Source organism: Neolamprologus multifasciatus, chromosome 16 (assembly GCF_963576455.1).
Source record: "Neolamprologus multifasciatus chromosome 16, fNeoMul1.2, whole genome shotgun sequence".
In the NCBI taxonomy this organism is placed as follows: Eukaryota; Metazoa; Chordata; class Actinopteri; order Cichliformes; family Cichlidae; genus Neolamprologus; species Neolamprologus multifasciatus.
The window spans coordinates 19,503,092-19,516,867 of record NC_140454.1 but is presented as its reverse complement, the minus strand read 5'-3'; the positions used below and the strand labels follow the sequence as shown (position 1 = coordinate 19,516,867).

At 39.1% G+C, this 13,776-nt stretch overlaps 1 protein-coding gene across 4 annotated transcripts in view; it reads left to right on the top strand.

Annotated features, from left to right (window-relative positions):
- Positions 1-13,776, top strand: part of myo3b (myosin IIIB) — a 71,791-nt gene that overhangs the window by 55,655 nt on the left and 2,360 nt on the right. For 3 of the 4 annotated variants that reach the window (XM_085134803.1, XM_085134801.1, XM_085134805.1), the window contains 3 exons: positions 6,611-6,705; positions 7,084-7,130; positions 7,535-7,690. In XM_085134803.1, coding sequence (XP_084990929.1) covers positions 6,611-6,705; positions 7,084-7,130; positions 7,535-7,643 — 251 coding nt within the window. In that variant the 3' untranslated portion in view covers positions 7,644-7,690. Of the gene's footprint in view, positions 1-6,610; positions 6,706-7,083; positions 7,131-7,534; positions 12,145-13,776 lie in introns of those variants that run through there. The other variant, XM_085134802.1, reaches the window with a different exon arrangement.

The following is a 13,776-nucleotide window of genomic DNA, read 5'->3' as shown; positions in this document are numbered from 1 at the left end:
CTCATCGTTCTTTATTGTTTCTTACTTGTCCTTCTTGGTCAGGGTTATAGATTACATGTATTAAGCTTGTGACAAATGATCGACTCCCACAATCAGATTTCTCCTCCTAGCAAGCATTTTTTCAGGAGTCAAAGTTCCAAAAGTTGCTGTCAGTGGAAATGATTGATTTCAGTGTGAAAAATTGCTTGTAAGTAACAACATCCTCTGCTTGCACTAGTGAAAACAGATGAGGATCTGCCCCCTTTTTCTGCATTATCTGCGAGGCTTGATCAGTTCGGCTTCTAATTTAAAGCACATGACGGGCTATTAAAGGAATGAGAGAAAGTTCTGGAAATGCTCTTCCACTTTGCATATCTGGTTTGGGTCTTTGTTTACAAGTTAAGAATAATATCTGTTACTGTTTGCGTGCATGTGTGTGCACGTTTGTGTGCATGGTGTCTGGGCTAATGTGTGCGTCTATGTGTGTGAAGAGGCGGTTGTGAGGTAAAGAGAGGGGTCTGGATTGCACATGCCTCATTTAGACATCAAAGGCCTCTGCTGATGATTTTTTCTTATAATCCATGCCTTTTGGTGCCTCTGCTCTCTCCATCTGAATAAACAAAACCCGAGCGGTTCTCTGTGGTCTGGGAGAAGTCAGGTGATTGCAGCACGTGACTTTGGAAGTAAATCGATACATCTCTAATTTATTCCACTAAAAATCCCTTTTAGCGGCTCTTTTATGTTGTTTCTGAAGAGCGTTCTGATTTTCAAGGGATTTCAAAGTGGTATTTAGAGATGTAATACGTCTCATCTGCTAGTCTTTGAAAATAAAAGAAGTACCTATCTCAAAAAAAAAAAAAGAAGAATTCTTTTTATCTCAAGAAGCAAACATGTACAATATGTAAGTCTTTCACCAAGAAGAGCAAACACTGCTTGGCTTTCTTTTGATAGGGAGAAATCAATATTGCATGAAACTTACTGCCTCTGTATTCCCAGTTGGCTATTATTCCTCCCCACCCCAAACAGAAAACGTTACCCACGATCATTTAGCAAACCCTTGGTGTGAGCCGCTGCCTGACCCCTTCCCAGCTCTGCCCGCCCGTGTCCAAGCTGTGCTCCCATGCCAGAAGCCAGTTTGGCAGGCTCCCTGCCTGTAATATATCTGCAGGAGCAGCATTCCTCTGGGGCTGGCCTGGATCAAATGACAATGATTTCCCAAATGGAGGCACAGAGATGGGAGGCCTGACCCATCCTCTGATCTGCTACACGCTCTGATCGCTGCAGGTCAGGATGGATAAATTGTGAGGCTAAACCTCCTGTGAGATCTGCAGGGTTAGATATAACACCTGAGAGATAAGAACTGCATCCGTAGAAACAGACACATTAATATCTCATCAATGTCAGTAGGAAAAAAAATGTCTTAGTAGAAACTGATAACATAATAAAGCTGCTGAGAGATTTTACAACATTTTCCATTAAAAACATCAAAGAGTGCAGTCGTTGTTGTGTGACTGTAGGTACTAAACTACAAAGTCATTGTCCTACATGATCATTTTTTTTAAAAAGGGATCTGGACAAAAATTTAGTGGGCCCTTATTTTCCAAATTTGCCACTTCTGCCACATTTCAGTCACCATCCTGACAAAGAGGAGCTGTAAAAGAGCGAATTCCAGTGCCAGTACCCTATCCCACAAATCTGAAGTAAGCGATCCCGAGCCAATGCTGAATATCTTTCTTCTTTTTGCACAAATGTCACCTCTCAACCAACTTTCATGAAATCCATCTGAGTAGCTTTTACATAACTTTGCAGAAAAACAGACAAGGTTCCACATTTGGCTCCTGTCTTGATAGTGGTATTTGCAGTAAACACAGCTTCGGTTGTAGGGAATGTAATTTGGAGGTATTTAGTCTTTTAGTTTTAGATCAGTTAATACTTTTCACCTGCTGTGACATTTGCTGGGAAAAAAGATATCATCAAGGGGTTAGAATCTCTCCTGACCTGAACACTATTAAAACAAAATTTTTCGCTAGCTGTTGAGAGTTGTGGGGGGATCGGCCAACGAACAGATGTTGTCATTCCTCGCAGTACGACTAAAAGTGATGGAGAGTTTTGTTTGTTTCGCAAAGCCGTTTGAAGCTCATGTTTACAGACACCAACTGGTAGAAAACAGTGTTTACATTTATTTATTTATTTATTTATTTATTTAGCAGGATTTATGTTAATTAGCTGCAGCTGAGTAAACTTACTGGCCACAGTTTTCTTTACAGCCAGTCATCGGGTTTAGCTTTCACTTGCTACAGTTCTTGGGACACAGTTAAAGCATCAGCTAAAGAGACCTATTGTGCTCATTTCCTACCCTATATATTTTTTTAAATGTAAAAGAATAACTGACTGAGAATGACTCACAGTTTAAAGTAATCCTTGTTCATCTCATAGTAGGCCTTGGCGTGGCCCTCTGAGACTTTTTACCTCCCTTTCCCTTCAGCCCAGCTTCTTTCTGATTGGCTGCCCCTCGCGAACAGAAGATTTGAACAGCAGGTGGTGCCTTGCTGTGAGCACGGCTCTTGCTGTGCTCACAGCAAGAGCCGCGTGCCTGAGAAGACAATATTGAGGATATTCATAAACAGACATATAAAAGCACAAGTAGAAAAAATAGAGAAAAAATAGCAGACTGATGTCTGAGCTTTTGGCTCACAGGGATTACTTGTACATACTCTGACCTCATTATTATCTTTAGCTGTGTTTATAAGGAGTATCCAAAGCTGTAACTATATATATATATATATATATATATATATATATATATATATATATATATATATATATATATATATATATATACATATATATATATACATATATACATATACATATATATATGTATATATATATATATATATATATATATGTACATGTAAAGAAAGAGGAAAGACATAAATCCCCTTTAATTTAATTTCACTTGAGGTTTCCAAATGTTCTTTTTCTGCATTTTCAACATAATCTATGAATCACTCAAGTCATAAGGGAATTGGGTATTGTCCTAATTGCACTATATGCAGGTAAGAGTTTGCATTATTCTTAAATACTTGTGGACGTGCTGTCACAGCTAATGTGTTTTGTTGAAAGCACAGAGTACGCAGTCTGTTTCATAATACGATTTAATTTCAAAAGTCTATTCAAGGACGTTAGGATTCATTATTTGTGATTGAGGGCTTTGATGCAATTTCAGGGGAATAAAACATTTGCTTATCAAAACCATTTTCTGCATCATTAGCAGAACAACGTCCTACATACCGACATTGTTTAACTGAGACGTAAAGTGTGAACATTTTATTTGTGCTGATTTTTCTCTTTGCTGCAGCATGTCATGCTCTTTCAGGTTTCAAAGGCTAAGCAAGAGCATAATGTCCAATTAATTTTAATGTGAGACTAAAACCTAAGTGCTTCTGATGCATCCAAACCCAGCTGCTTTTTTTTCCTGAGCTATTTGCCTCGGTACATGAGATTTCTTCCAAATATCCTCAAATACTCAGGGGTAACGGGGATTCACACAGCGGACAGTTAGCACCTCTGAGGCATGGTTAGATAAGATTCACGGTAAAAGTTGGCTAATATCTCAAAACTGACAGGAACTTTCTGGGCATTTACAAAGTGTGACTTTAGTAAACCTGTGCTGGTTTGAATAACATCAAGAAAGCCGAGGAAAGATTGAAGGGGTGGCGGGGGATCCTGCTCTTTGATGTATAGGATTGAGATGTGATGAGGTCTGTTCAAAGTGAGTACAAAGTAGTGTTAAGATGGAAAAGGCAAATGCAGCTTTAGTCAAGGTAGAGAAGCAGAGGTAGCAAGACATGATGAAGAAATGTCCTGTCTCACATGGAATGCAGGCAAAGAGGATGAAACGTTGTCAGACATTAAATATAGATGCTTCCTAGTGAAGGTGAGCTTTAAAAACACACTTTTGTAACCAATGAACTTTGAAATGCTAAGCAAGGTATAGTAAGGAAGAGTAGCCAGCCCTTATTACTGTGTTATGTTTGAATATCCACGTTATCACATTTCTAATTGTCTTTGGTAAGCCAATAAGATTTCCCTTTCTGTGGTGCAGTTGGGAAGAACAGCCTTCACACATCTGCAGAGAAGAAATCACTCAGTAAGACAGGATCTGAATGTAGTAATTGCTTTTTATTCCTTTTGACACACTGACCGCAGCTTCCATGTGTCACTCATTTGAGTGGAAAGTGGAAGGGTGAAAATCTACGTCTAGAATCCTGCAGACCTGCTTAGTCAGGCTCTTATTGAGGTGTGCACGGTGAAAATATGTATTTATTGGCCATAAAATAGACGTCACTTCTCTTTAAAACCGCTACAACTTTTAAATGTTAAATTGCATTCACTTGTGTTTGGGTGGCATAACCATAGACCACATATGGGCATAGCCACAGTGACGTCACCCAGTGGTTTATGGACTCCCGCTTGGAAGCCTTGACTTGAGCTTTTTTACCATATTGGAAGAAAGGGGAGGCTCTGACTGAGGGGAAAAAAGGGCACTGCACATTCTTACAGCAGTACTTGTCAATTACAAAGTAGCCATGCTCTAAAACATACTCATCTTTATCGTCTCTTGGAGTACAATGGGGGCCACAATTTACAACATGAACATCAGTTTATATTCTGTATGACCTAAATCTTGCTATTGAGACTATAAATTTATCAGATAAGTGTTTACCACATACATAGATTAAGTGAGAACTAAGGCCATTTTCCAATAGACTTCCATAAACTAAGATTCCTATTTTTTACCCAGAGGAGTCGCCCCCTACTGGATATGAGTAAGAATGCAGGTATTACTGCACTGGTTTTACTATGTTGATCTCTGATAGATATGACACTATAGTATCATCACATTTTTCTCCCTGCAGCCATCCTTCGTCTCATCTAACTAGTGTTTTTTCCCAAAATGTCACCCTGTTGGATTCCACTTTATTTTCCAGTCTTTATTACTTTGTTTGAATTTTACCATCACGCAGAGCTCTCTGCCTCTGCCATTAATACTTTGACATTTCACTAATTTCAGTTGTGGTACACTGGAAAATGCCACCTGACCCTAATAGTGTATATTGTCAAATAGTTAATTAATTCTGTGTAGCTAATCATAATACGAATTCTGGATTACACGAATACTCGTGTAATCCAGAAAACTATCAATGCTCCACTGAACAATCCTCCGCTGACTACTACTGCTGCAATTAGTAGATGTATAACTGATCAGCACACTTTTTGATGTTTCCTTTAATAGGTTAATAATATGGAATTGGATAGAAACAGGCAGTTTTGCATTTTGGAGAATTGTTTTCTGGTTATTAAACTACCACACGTTTCTGGGTAATAAGTCACAGCATTAAACACAATATGTACTCTGTTACCTTTATTTATTCAAAGAGGAATGCTGCAGGCATAAGTCAGCATTAATTCCAGCACTGTGAATAGTATCCTTATGTGTTAAACCATCAACCAATATTACTGTTTTATGAGATTAAGGCCACAAGTTAGTATTTAAAATTTTTAATGCACAGATATTAACATTTTATTGTTAGCAGGTCCTGTTGTTACCAATATACTATTATTAACTGATTTTGCCTCATAATCATACACTTGTTTCCACATTATTACACCCACTTTCTACCCTCTTAGTACCAATTATGTGATATTAGTCTTATAACTACTACTATTAACTACTTGGCATGTGGCTCTTTTGTCCTGGCTACCTCTCCTCACACCCAACCAGTTATGGCAGATGTCTGACTTCCCTAAACCTGTTTCTGAGTTTTTCCTTCCCACTGTTGCAAAGTGCTTGCACATAGGGGGCTGTCTGATTGTTGGAGATTCCTCTGTATTGTAAAGAGTTGAATTGGCTATTACTCTGTATTACTTTGGTTAATAAGTGATCATTACCAAGCTAGACTAGAAGGTGCTGCCCAAATGTTTCTCCTCAAACAACAGATACTAAGATTTCTCATCTTGTAAAGATAGTCATTTAATACCCTATAAACTCTTAAGTACTCAAGATTCCAAATACTTATTTTCCATTTGTTACAATCACACATCCATTGAATATTTGCAATGAGCAGTACTCATTACTGAGTCTACAGTTAATGAGATTATCTTCACTTTTAAATGCTGACCTACTTTTTCTGTGCCTACATCCTGCAGAGTTGACTGTCAGCAACAAATATGAGATCTTTCTTAGCTTAAAACTACTGATGTTATTTCCAGGATGAACTCTTCTCTGAGTGTGAAGGTGAACTTTTCATGAATGCACGGTGTCACTTCTGCCTGTTTCTTTTGTAATTCGGCTACTGCAAACATCCCCCGCTGTGCACCTGTGATAGATGCAGTTTATGTAATAATAATAAGCTGTTATTGAGTCATCTCATCAATGAAATGACATAATCTCACTTAAGTCAATTTAAAGTGTTTCTGTCACTTTCGCATCACACACGGGCGCTGATTCAAAAAGAAGTTGAAGGCAGAATCGGTTTACCGCAGCTGTCATCATCGTCGGCATCATGTTGGAGCTTGTTGTTGTTTTTGCCTGGTTGGATCACTGCCCTCGTTTCCTCTGTTGCAGGTCCAGTGATGAAGCTGAGAACTCCTCGCCGGCGGGGCCAGCAGCCCAAGCTGCTCAACAGCCCCGAAGACAGCCTGTACTACAACCAGCTAAATGTGAGTTCAAAGTGCCGATAAAGGCCTTTGTCTGACTTTGGTTCCACATGATAATACAATTAAACCTACCTGTGCCAGACCCTGGAGCCCCACCCCCACGCTTCTCTGCCTCTTGTCTTGAACATGTGCTTATGCTCTTTATCTGTTGCTTTCATGTCAGGATGTCTGCCTTCACGGTGAATAATTGATGTGGTTTATCAAAGCTGAGCAAGATGCATGCTTCATCAGACTCACTTGAGCCCTTTGATCAGAAAAAAATTATGCTGTGACTTCTGATATTATCAGCATCTGCTCGCATTCAACACAAAATCACTTTGAATTAAAAATTAATGACTCTCTGCTCATCTTTTGACTGTGTGCTCTTGGCCCTTTCCTCAGAGAACTCTGGATTACCAGGGGAGCAAGAGGAAGCCGAGAAAACTTGGGTAAATAACTGCTTTCCTACTTACAGCAACTCTAAACAGAGCAGGCCCTTTGTGGAATAGGAGAATCCAGAAATGGAGTTGTTTTCTTATAATGTAAATGGAGAGCCGAAAATAACAGGGTTTTTATGAGGAGATGCTCTGCGTCATTGGAGAGGGGGTTACATATTAGTGCCTTTGTCATCATGCTAATTTTAACTGTTGAAGGTCTGCACTGTGCCTGTACTGTAATTGACGTTCTATTTCAGAGCAGTATGCTTAAGCAAACACCTCATCTCAGGTGCATCTGCAAATAGTACTATTGCAAATGTCTAGCTTTACACAATATTAAACTAAAAAAAGGCACCATTCCTCTATCACAGTAATGTCTCACCACTATCTTTTTGTCTCCTTAAAAAAAATCACAGTCAAATCAAAGTGCTGGATGGAGAAGATGAGTACTACAAATTACTGTCAACTGTGGAGTCGATCCCTGAGGAAGAGCACTCCACCACCGCCCCTACCCACCCTTTCTAGTTGGGCCCCTCGTCAGTCAGAGCTGAACCTTACAACCATGTCAGCCGGTAAGACAGACGCTTCAGACGTGTAGACAGACACTCCAAAGAACATCCTCTGCTTTGGATGTGCTTCGGTATGCGGAGCAAGTAGCAGCGGTGCAGAATAAGCGACCTGCGCGAGCTGTGCCCTCGTCTGCTAATGCAAAGCGATCAGAAGGTGTTTACAGGAGCAATTTTCTCGTCATCAGTGACAGTGTTAGGATAGTTTCTTCCTTCGACTCAGAGTTTGGAACACATAATTCTGCTAGATTCTACTAGACTAGACGTACTAGATTTCTACCTTGTGTGCACAATTTTTCCAGTCTTGTTTTTTTTAATTACGATAACTTTAACTCTAGTAAGTTACACATCCGAGCTTCTGTTATGTGAGTTTCTGCTGCATGGTAAAGAATTTTATTTCTAGAGGCTGAAATCTTGCATTTAATCTTCAAATTGCAATAAAAATGGAGCAGAAATTCATAAAAACAGACATAAGAGAAGGATAAAGAGGAAGTAACATTGTCCCAAATATCCAAGCTCCACAGGGCTGCATATAGTGAATATTCCTATTGTCCATGTAGCTGTTAATTGGTTTATTGATTGATTCTTTAGTCTAAATAGTTTAGTTTAAAAAAAGATAAAAGGAAGCACATCTTATATATCCTCTTATATTCATGACTAGATAAATTATAAGCTCATTAAATGGCCATTGATAATTTTCGGTTGTTTTTCTAAGGGTTGAATTGAGCCATCGTTTCTCTGTTACAATGAAGTGCCCCTCATTTTGCAGGCAGTGCGCTGCTCAGCTCAGTGGTGTTAACCTGACGTGGAAACATCTACCTATTCCCGAGCATTATGTCTATTGTCTAAGACGGATCCGGAGACAAATCCTCGTGAAACCCAAAACTCTTTCGACGAGTTCTCCCACAGCGAGTTGCCTGTAGTTAAAGGGGCTTTGTGCTGTCTGAGAGCTGGAATCACCACACATAGCTTCACAGAGGCAGAGCTAGAACTCACTTTGAATTTCACCCTAAATACAGGAATTTTCTTTTAAGATGTGAAGTGTCGGAAATGCAGGGCTGGCGAGTTGATTTGTAGAGCTTTTTTTTTTTTTCTTTTCAATTTGCATATCATTTACTGCATCTCCCTTTGTTGACACCCGAGGCCCTGAGAGGAGATTTTGATCTTAATAGGAAGAGTAGGGTGGTATGACTGAGGATCTCATCCTCCTTATACTCAGCGGGGAAAACATTAGAGCTCTGCCTTGATAGCAAACCCAGCTCCACTTAGGTTCAGATTCACAGGAATCCTGGTGGGTTTAACGAGGTCCAGGGTGTTCATCAAATCCTACAGCTCAATGCTGTGAGGGTCAGACTCGGGTTGAGGCACTGAGGCTTTACTTACTAGCTGTAGTAGTAATCTTTGATTTTCCTTCTTTAACCTCTCAAGTCTCCTTTTAATTTTCTGCATGGTTGACGCTTTTGTCTCTATTTTTTTTTTTTTTGTCACTTGACACCACTGTGGTTTAAATCTGCCATTTTCCAACCATAACTATGCTGTTTGTTGTTTTAAACAGCCACAGTGTCTTTAGTGGTGATGTGGTTAATCCACATAGGTTTAAAAGTTGCACATACTGTCTCCTGTGAGGAAGACATAAATAGAGGTAGCTAAAAGGTGTTTACATCTTTCAGTAGACTTACTGCAAGGTACGCATATTTAATTTTATTAAGCCTTTGGTTGAGCTGGTCTTGAGCTGATTGAGCTTTTTATAGCATAACGTCAATTGATGAGGGCTTTTATTCTCTATGCTTTATAGCCTTGTGACAAAGTTTGGGAGCTCTGGACAAGAATATCTGAAAATATTTGTGATATTTATAAATTCTGTTCTGATCCTGATTATTTTTAAGGTAATATTTTAAGAATTAGAGCTATAAAATAAAGAAAAAAGACAAACTAGCATCACAAGAGGCAGACTGATTAGATATTCTGATGATAGACTGAATTGTGCCCACAGTACAAGGGTCATATAAATTGAGTTATGTATCCCAGATCTCCCAGGAGTACTAGACTACAAAATGTGCCCATTATAAATGAAGACATGTGTTGACAGCCACATATTTGGTGAATTTAAGTGGTGAGAGTATAAATATAATGTATAAATAAGTAAAGTATAAATAGCTGAAATATTCTAAAACTGAACACGGCACAGTTTACAATAAAATATGTAAGGAACATTTTTTTCATTTTTGGTTTTTCTAAATTAAGATTTTATAATTAAGCTAAAAAAAAAACTATTTTTCAGTTTATTGTCATATTTAAGTCCATAAAAATTCAAAGCGTAAAAACCCTGGACCACTGGCAGTGTTATAATGTAGTGTCACAGTTACTTGAGAAGCATTTCACCTCCGGTCGTAGCCACAGATCCTGCAATAATTAAAATCCTCGTTGTGCATTACTCCCTTGCTGGGATAGTTGGTTCCTCTGAAGAGCAGTCTGAAATAGGTCACCCCAGCACCCTGTAGTGCATCTTAAAAGTACACTGAATCAATTAAGTGTGATCATGCTCCCTTGATTATTTTGGCCCTGTTTTACCACAGAGAGGAATTTCAAATAGGCTCGCTAGTTTGAATAACAAGGTTGGACTGAAGTGACAAATGGTGCCAGAGTGGGTGTTTCTTCCCCTGTTTTCCTTTGCCAAATTAACTCCCTGGCTGATTGCCTGCTTTAGCATATGAGAGGAGGTGAGCAGAGGTGTGCGCGTAATTGCCTCGGATAGCTGATTATGTGTTGCAAAAAGGCAAATGTTATGAAATGCTGTTGACATTCCGATGAGGGATGTTCTGACCTGACGAACCAAACCCCCTGTGTTTGTTCAGCCTCTGGGTCATTTTGGGGGACAGCGGGTAGGTTAGGCCAGCGTTGGAGGCCTGACACCTGTGTTTTCTTTAATACGTTTTTGTAAAAAAACAAAAAAAAAAAAACCCAAAAAGCAGCTCCTTCTTGTTTTCCCTCATTAAATCTGACAACATCTGGTGTGCGGGAGAGGACTCCTTTAATGTGGCTAACGTTACTGCTGGTGTTATTCTTGCCATTTTAGCTATTTGCTTCATGTGCTGCACATTCATTAAAGCTACATCCAAGGCAGCTCCAAACACTGTTATCCAAAGTTTTTAAATCACCTTTATGAAAATCGCCTGCGCTGCAGCCTTAACAAATGATGAAAAGCTTTTATTTTCTAAAGAAGCATACTTACCTTTTCACCTAATAGTGATGTCTCACTTCAAAGAGGGAACACGATTAGGCCAACATTGTCCTGTTTCTCTATCCTTTGAGTTCAAAGGGAGAGTTTCAATGCAGCATTTCATGTGCAGCCTTTTCAAATACTGTTTTAATGCAGTTTACGTGCTTTTCATATCCAGATCTGTCACATTTCCACCACACTAAATGTATCTTGCTATATCATGGTTGCATGCCATATGTTGGGTTTTTTTGTGAGTAAAGAATTAATGCCTTTCTTCATAATGCAGACTGCTAAAATAGCTACAAACTCAGCATTGCAGTGCTGTTTGCTGGCTAGCGTTGGAAAGAGTGACATGCAAGAGTGTCAGCCAGATGTCAGATGTATGTGAAAGGGCAAAAAAAGAGAAACATGCCCTAAAGAATGCAGTAATAAAGAAACTTGTTGAGCCGGGTAAAAGCACAGAGAGGAAGAGGAAGAGGAGGAAGAAGGAGATAAAAGACTGTTGAGCACATACATCAAAGGTCTCTTAATGACAAGGGATGCCATTAGGGTTACAGTCGCCTTTGTTTCAGCTTCCTCTCACCTGCAGTTTGTCGAGGGCGCTCCATGCGCTGTTTTTGTTGTTGGCATTTGCATGAATGTAAAAAGCATGCATGAGAGGAGGAAAGAGTTTGCTAATCTTACAAGTGACTAAATGTTTTGGTCAAAATTACAGCTACCTTTTCATTTGCAAAGGAGACATCTTACCCTTGATGTGAGAGGGACAAAGCTGGAGAAAGCCAACATAGAACAATAGGAACAATATGGGAAAGCTGTTATCCTGTATGCCATGAAATTTATTGACTTAAAAGTTTTTTGGGTGCCTCCGGTGCTGGAATGGGATTTGACAAATCAGAGCGTGAAATTATGATTAGCCCCTCTCAGTTTGTCGAGGGAGCGGGGCACTAGCAGACTTGGCATGGCCAAAGGTGTAACCTGTTTTGTTTTGCCCCAGCATTGCTTTCCCAGATGGTGGGACCAGCTGCCGTTGAATAAACGCTGGACTGGTAACAGTGTGAGAATTACCTCGGCCTTGTTTCGGTTTGGGATGCATAGCTGAAAGCTTGTCATTTTTGCCACTGCCAGGAGGAACCGGAGCGGTCACCTGGTGTTCACCCAAACAACCTTGATTGAGGTCACACTAAAGTAGTATACAGTGTAATTGTTTTAATGCTTTCCTTATATGGCCCATAAAATACTTTTTTCTTCCAGAAGACTCTTAAAATAAAGGTGGACATTTGCAAATTGCTTATAAATTGTGTTTTTTAGTTTATTTGCTCAGTTTTCTAAAGTAGAGAAGTGGCTTAACACAGTTCTTGTATAGAAACAGGGTTTTTTAGGCAAACAAGCTGTAACTATATAGCACATTTCAAACAACTTAAATTAACAACAAAATTGAAATAAAAAATATTTATATAACACCAATTCAAAATTATGAAAGATAGCCATAAAAGACAGGTAGTTAACACAGTATTCATCTTTTATTATTTCAGGTAGATACAATACTAGTGTGAAGAAGAAGGACATTCTTTCCATGCAGATTATTTATCTTTTATTTGTTTTTGCTCCTCCAACATCGGTTAAGTCATACTAACATTAATTTTATATAAATCTGAGCAAATTAAAGATCTTCTAATTAAAGACCCAGGCATTTTTCCGTAACTCCTAATACTACTGTACATGGGGGAAAATAAAGTTCATTTTGAGCAACTCTAAAATCTCAAGAATAGCTTAATAAATGCCTCTCTTCAGAAATGCCATTATATCTGCCTGTGTAGTAGTTGATGGGGCGATCCACTTTCTCTGTATATTAACTTTCATGGCTAACTCTGCATAGTAATCATGGCAACATTCAATGATGTATTATTGACTCTCTGAGGTCAGAGCTACTTTGCCTGTTGTCGGTTGGCCTGATCTGAATTTGTTTCTGCCACTGGAAAATAAATAAGTGGATAAAAATGTGGTTAGTACCTCAAAATTTTGCCTTGCTGACCAAGTATCTTGACATTTTGGCGTACTTCTGATTAACTTGAAATTTTGGGATACATAATTTAAAATTTACAATTTAAAATTTTGACTGGCAAAAAAACCTGCAGAGATGCCATACTAATATAAAAATCTATAGAAATACACATATAAAAGGGGGGGGGGGGCACTTGTACAATCTACATCTACTACACAACAGCCCCTTGCATCGAAACTCCTATAAGGCAAAAACGGCATTAAGCATTGCATAGCTATATAGTGACATATTCTGCCACAATATCTGACAGCTTGTTACGTCTCCTCGAGGACAGGAGGGGATAACACAACAACTCTGGAAACCCGGTACAGGTGTTATAAAAAAAAAAAAGTTTAATGGCAGCGCTCTCACAAAATAAATAACCCAAATTCAAACAACAAATGTGGGGGAGAAAGGGACAGTTAGGTTGTGCCAAAAAAACCCATCAAAAAGACAAAACCAAAACTTAGCTGAGCTATTATCCTAGAAAAACAAAAACAGGGGGGAAAGACCCTAAAGCTCAACTCAAAACAAGCTCAAAATTACATGGGTGGCACCAACCTACTTACTTAGTGTTTCTAACAAAAAGACTCTACGTGAGTAAGTGTATGGGGTCCCCAAACTTAACTAGTCCACTTTACTCCCACCACAACCATCAAACAAAAGCAATACAGCAGAGGAGTTTTACACATGTGCCAAACCATTCGAAGGAGGGAAGAGAGCCACACCCAGCCACAGGTCAGTCTCCTTATCAAAGTGTGCCCTCCTGGTTTGTCGAATCAGGGTCTCCCTCCTCTAATTAGTTGGAGATCCCCAAATTGACATCAGCCT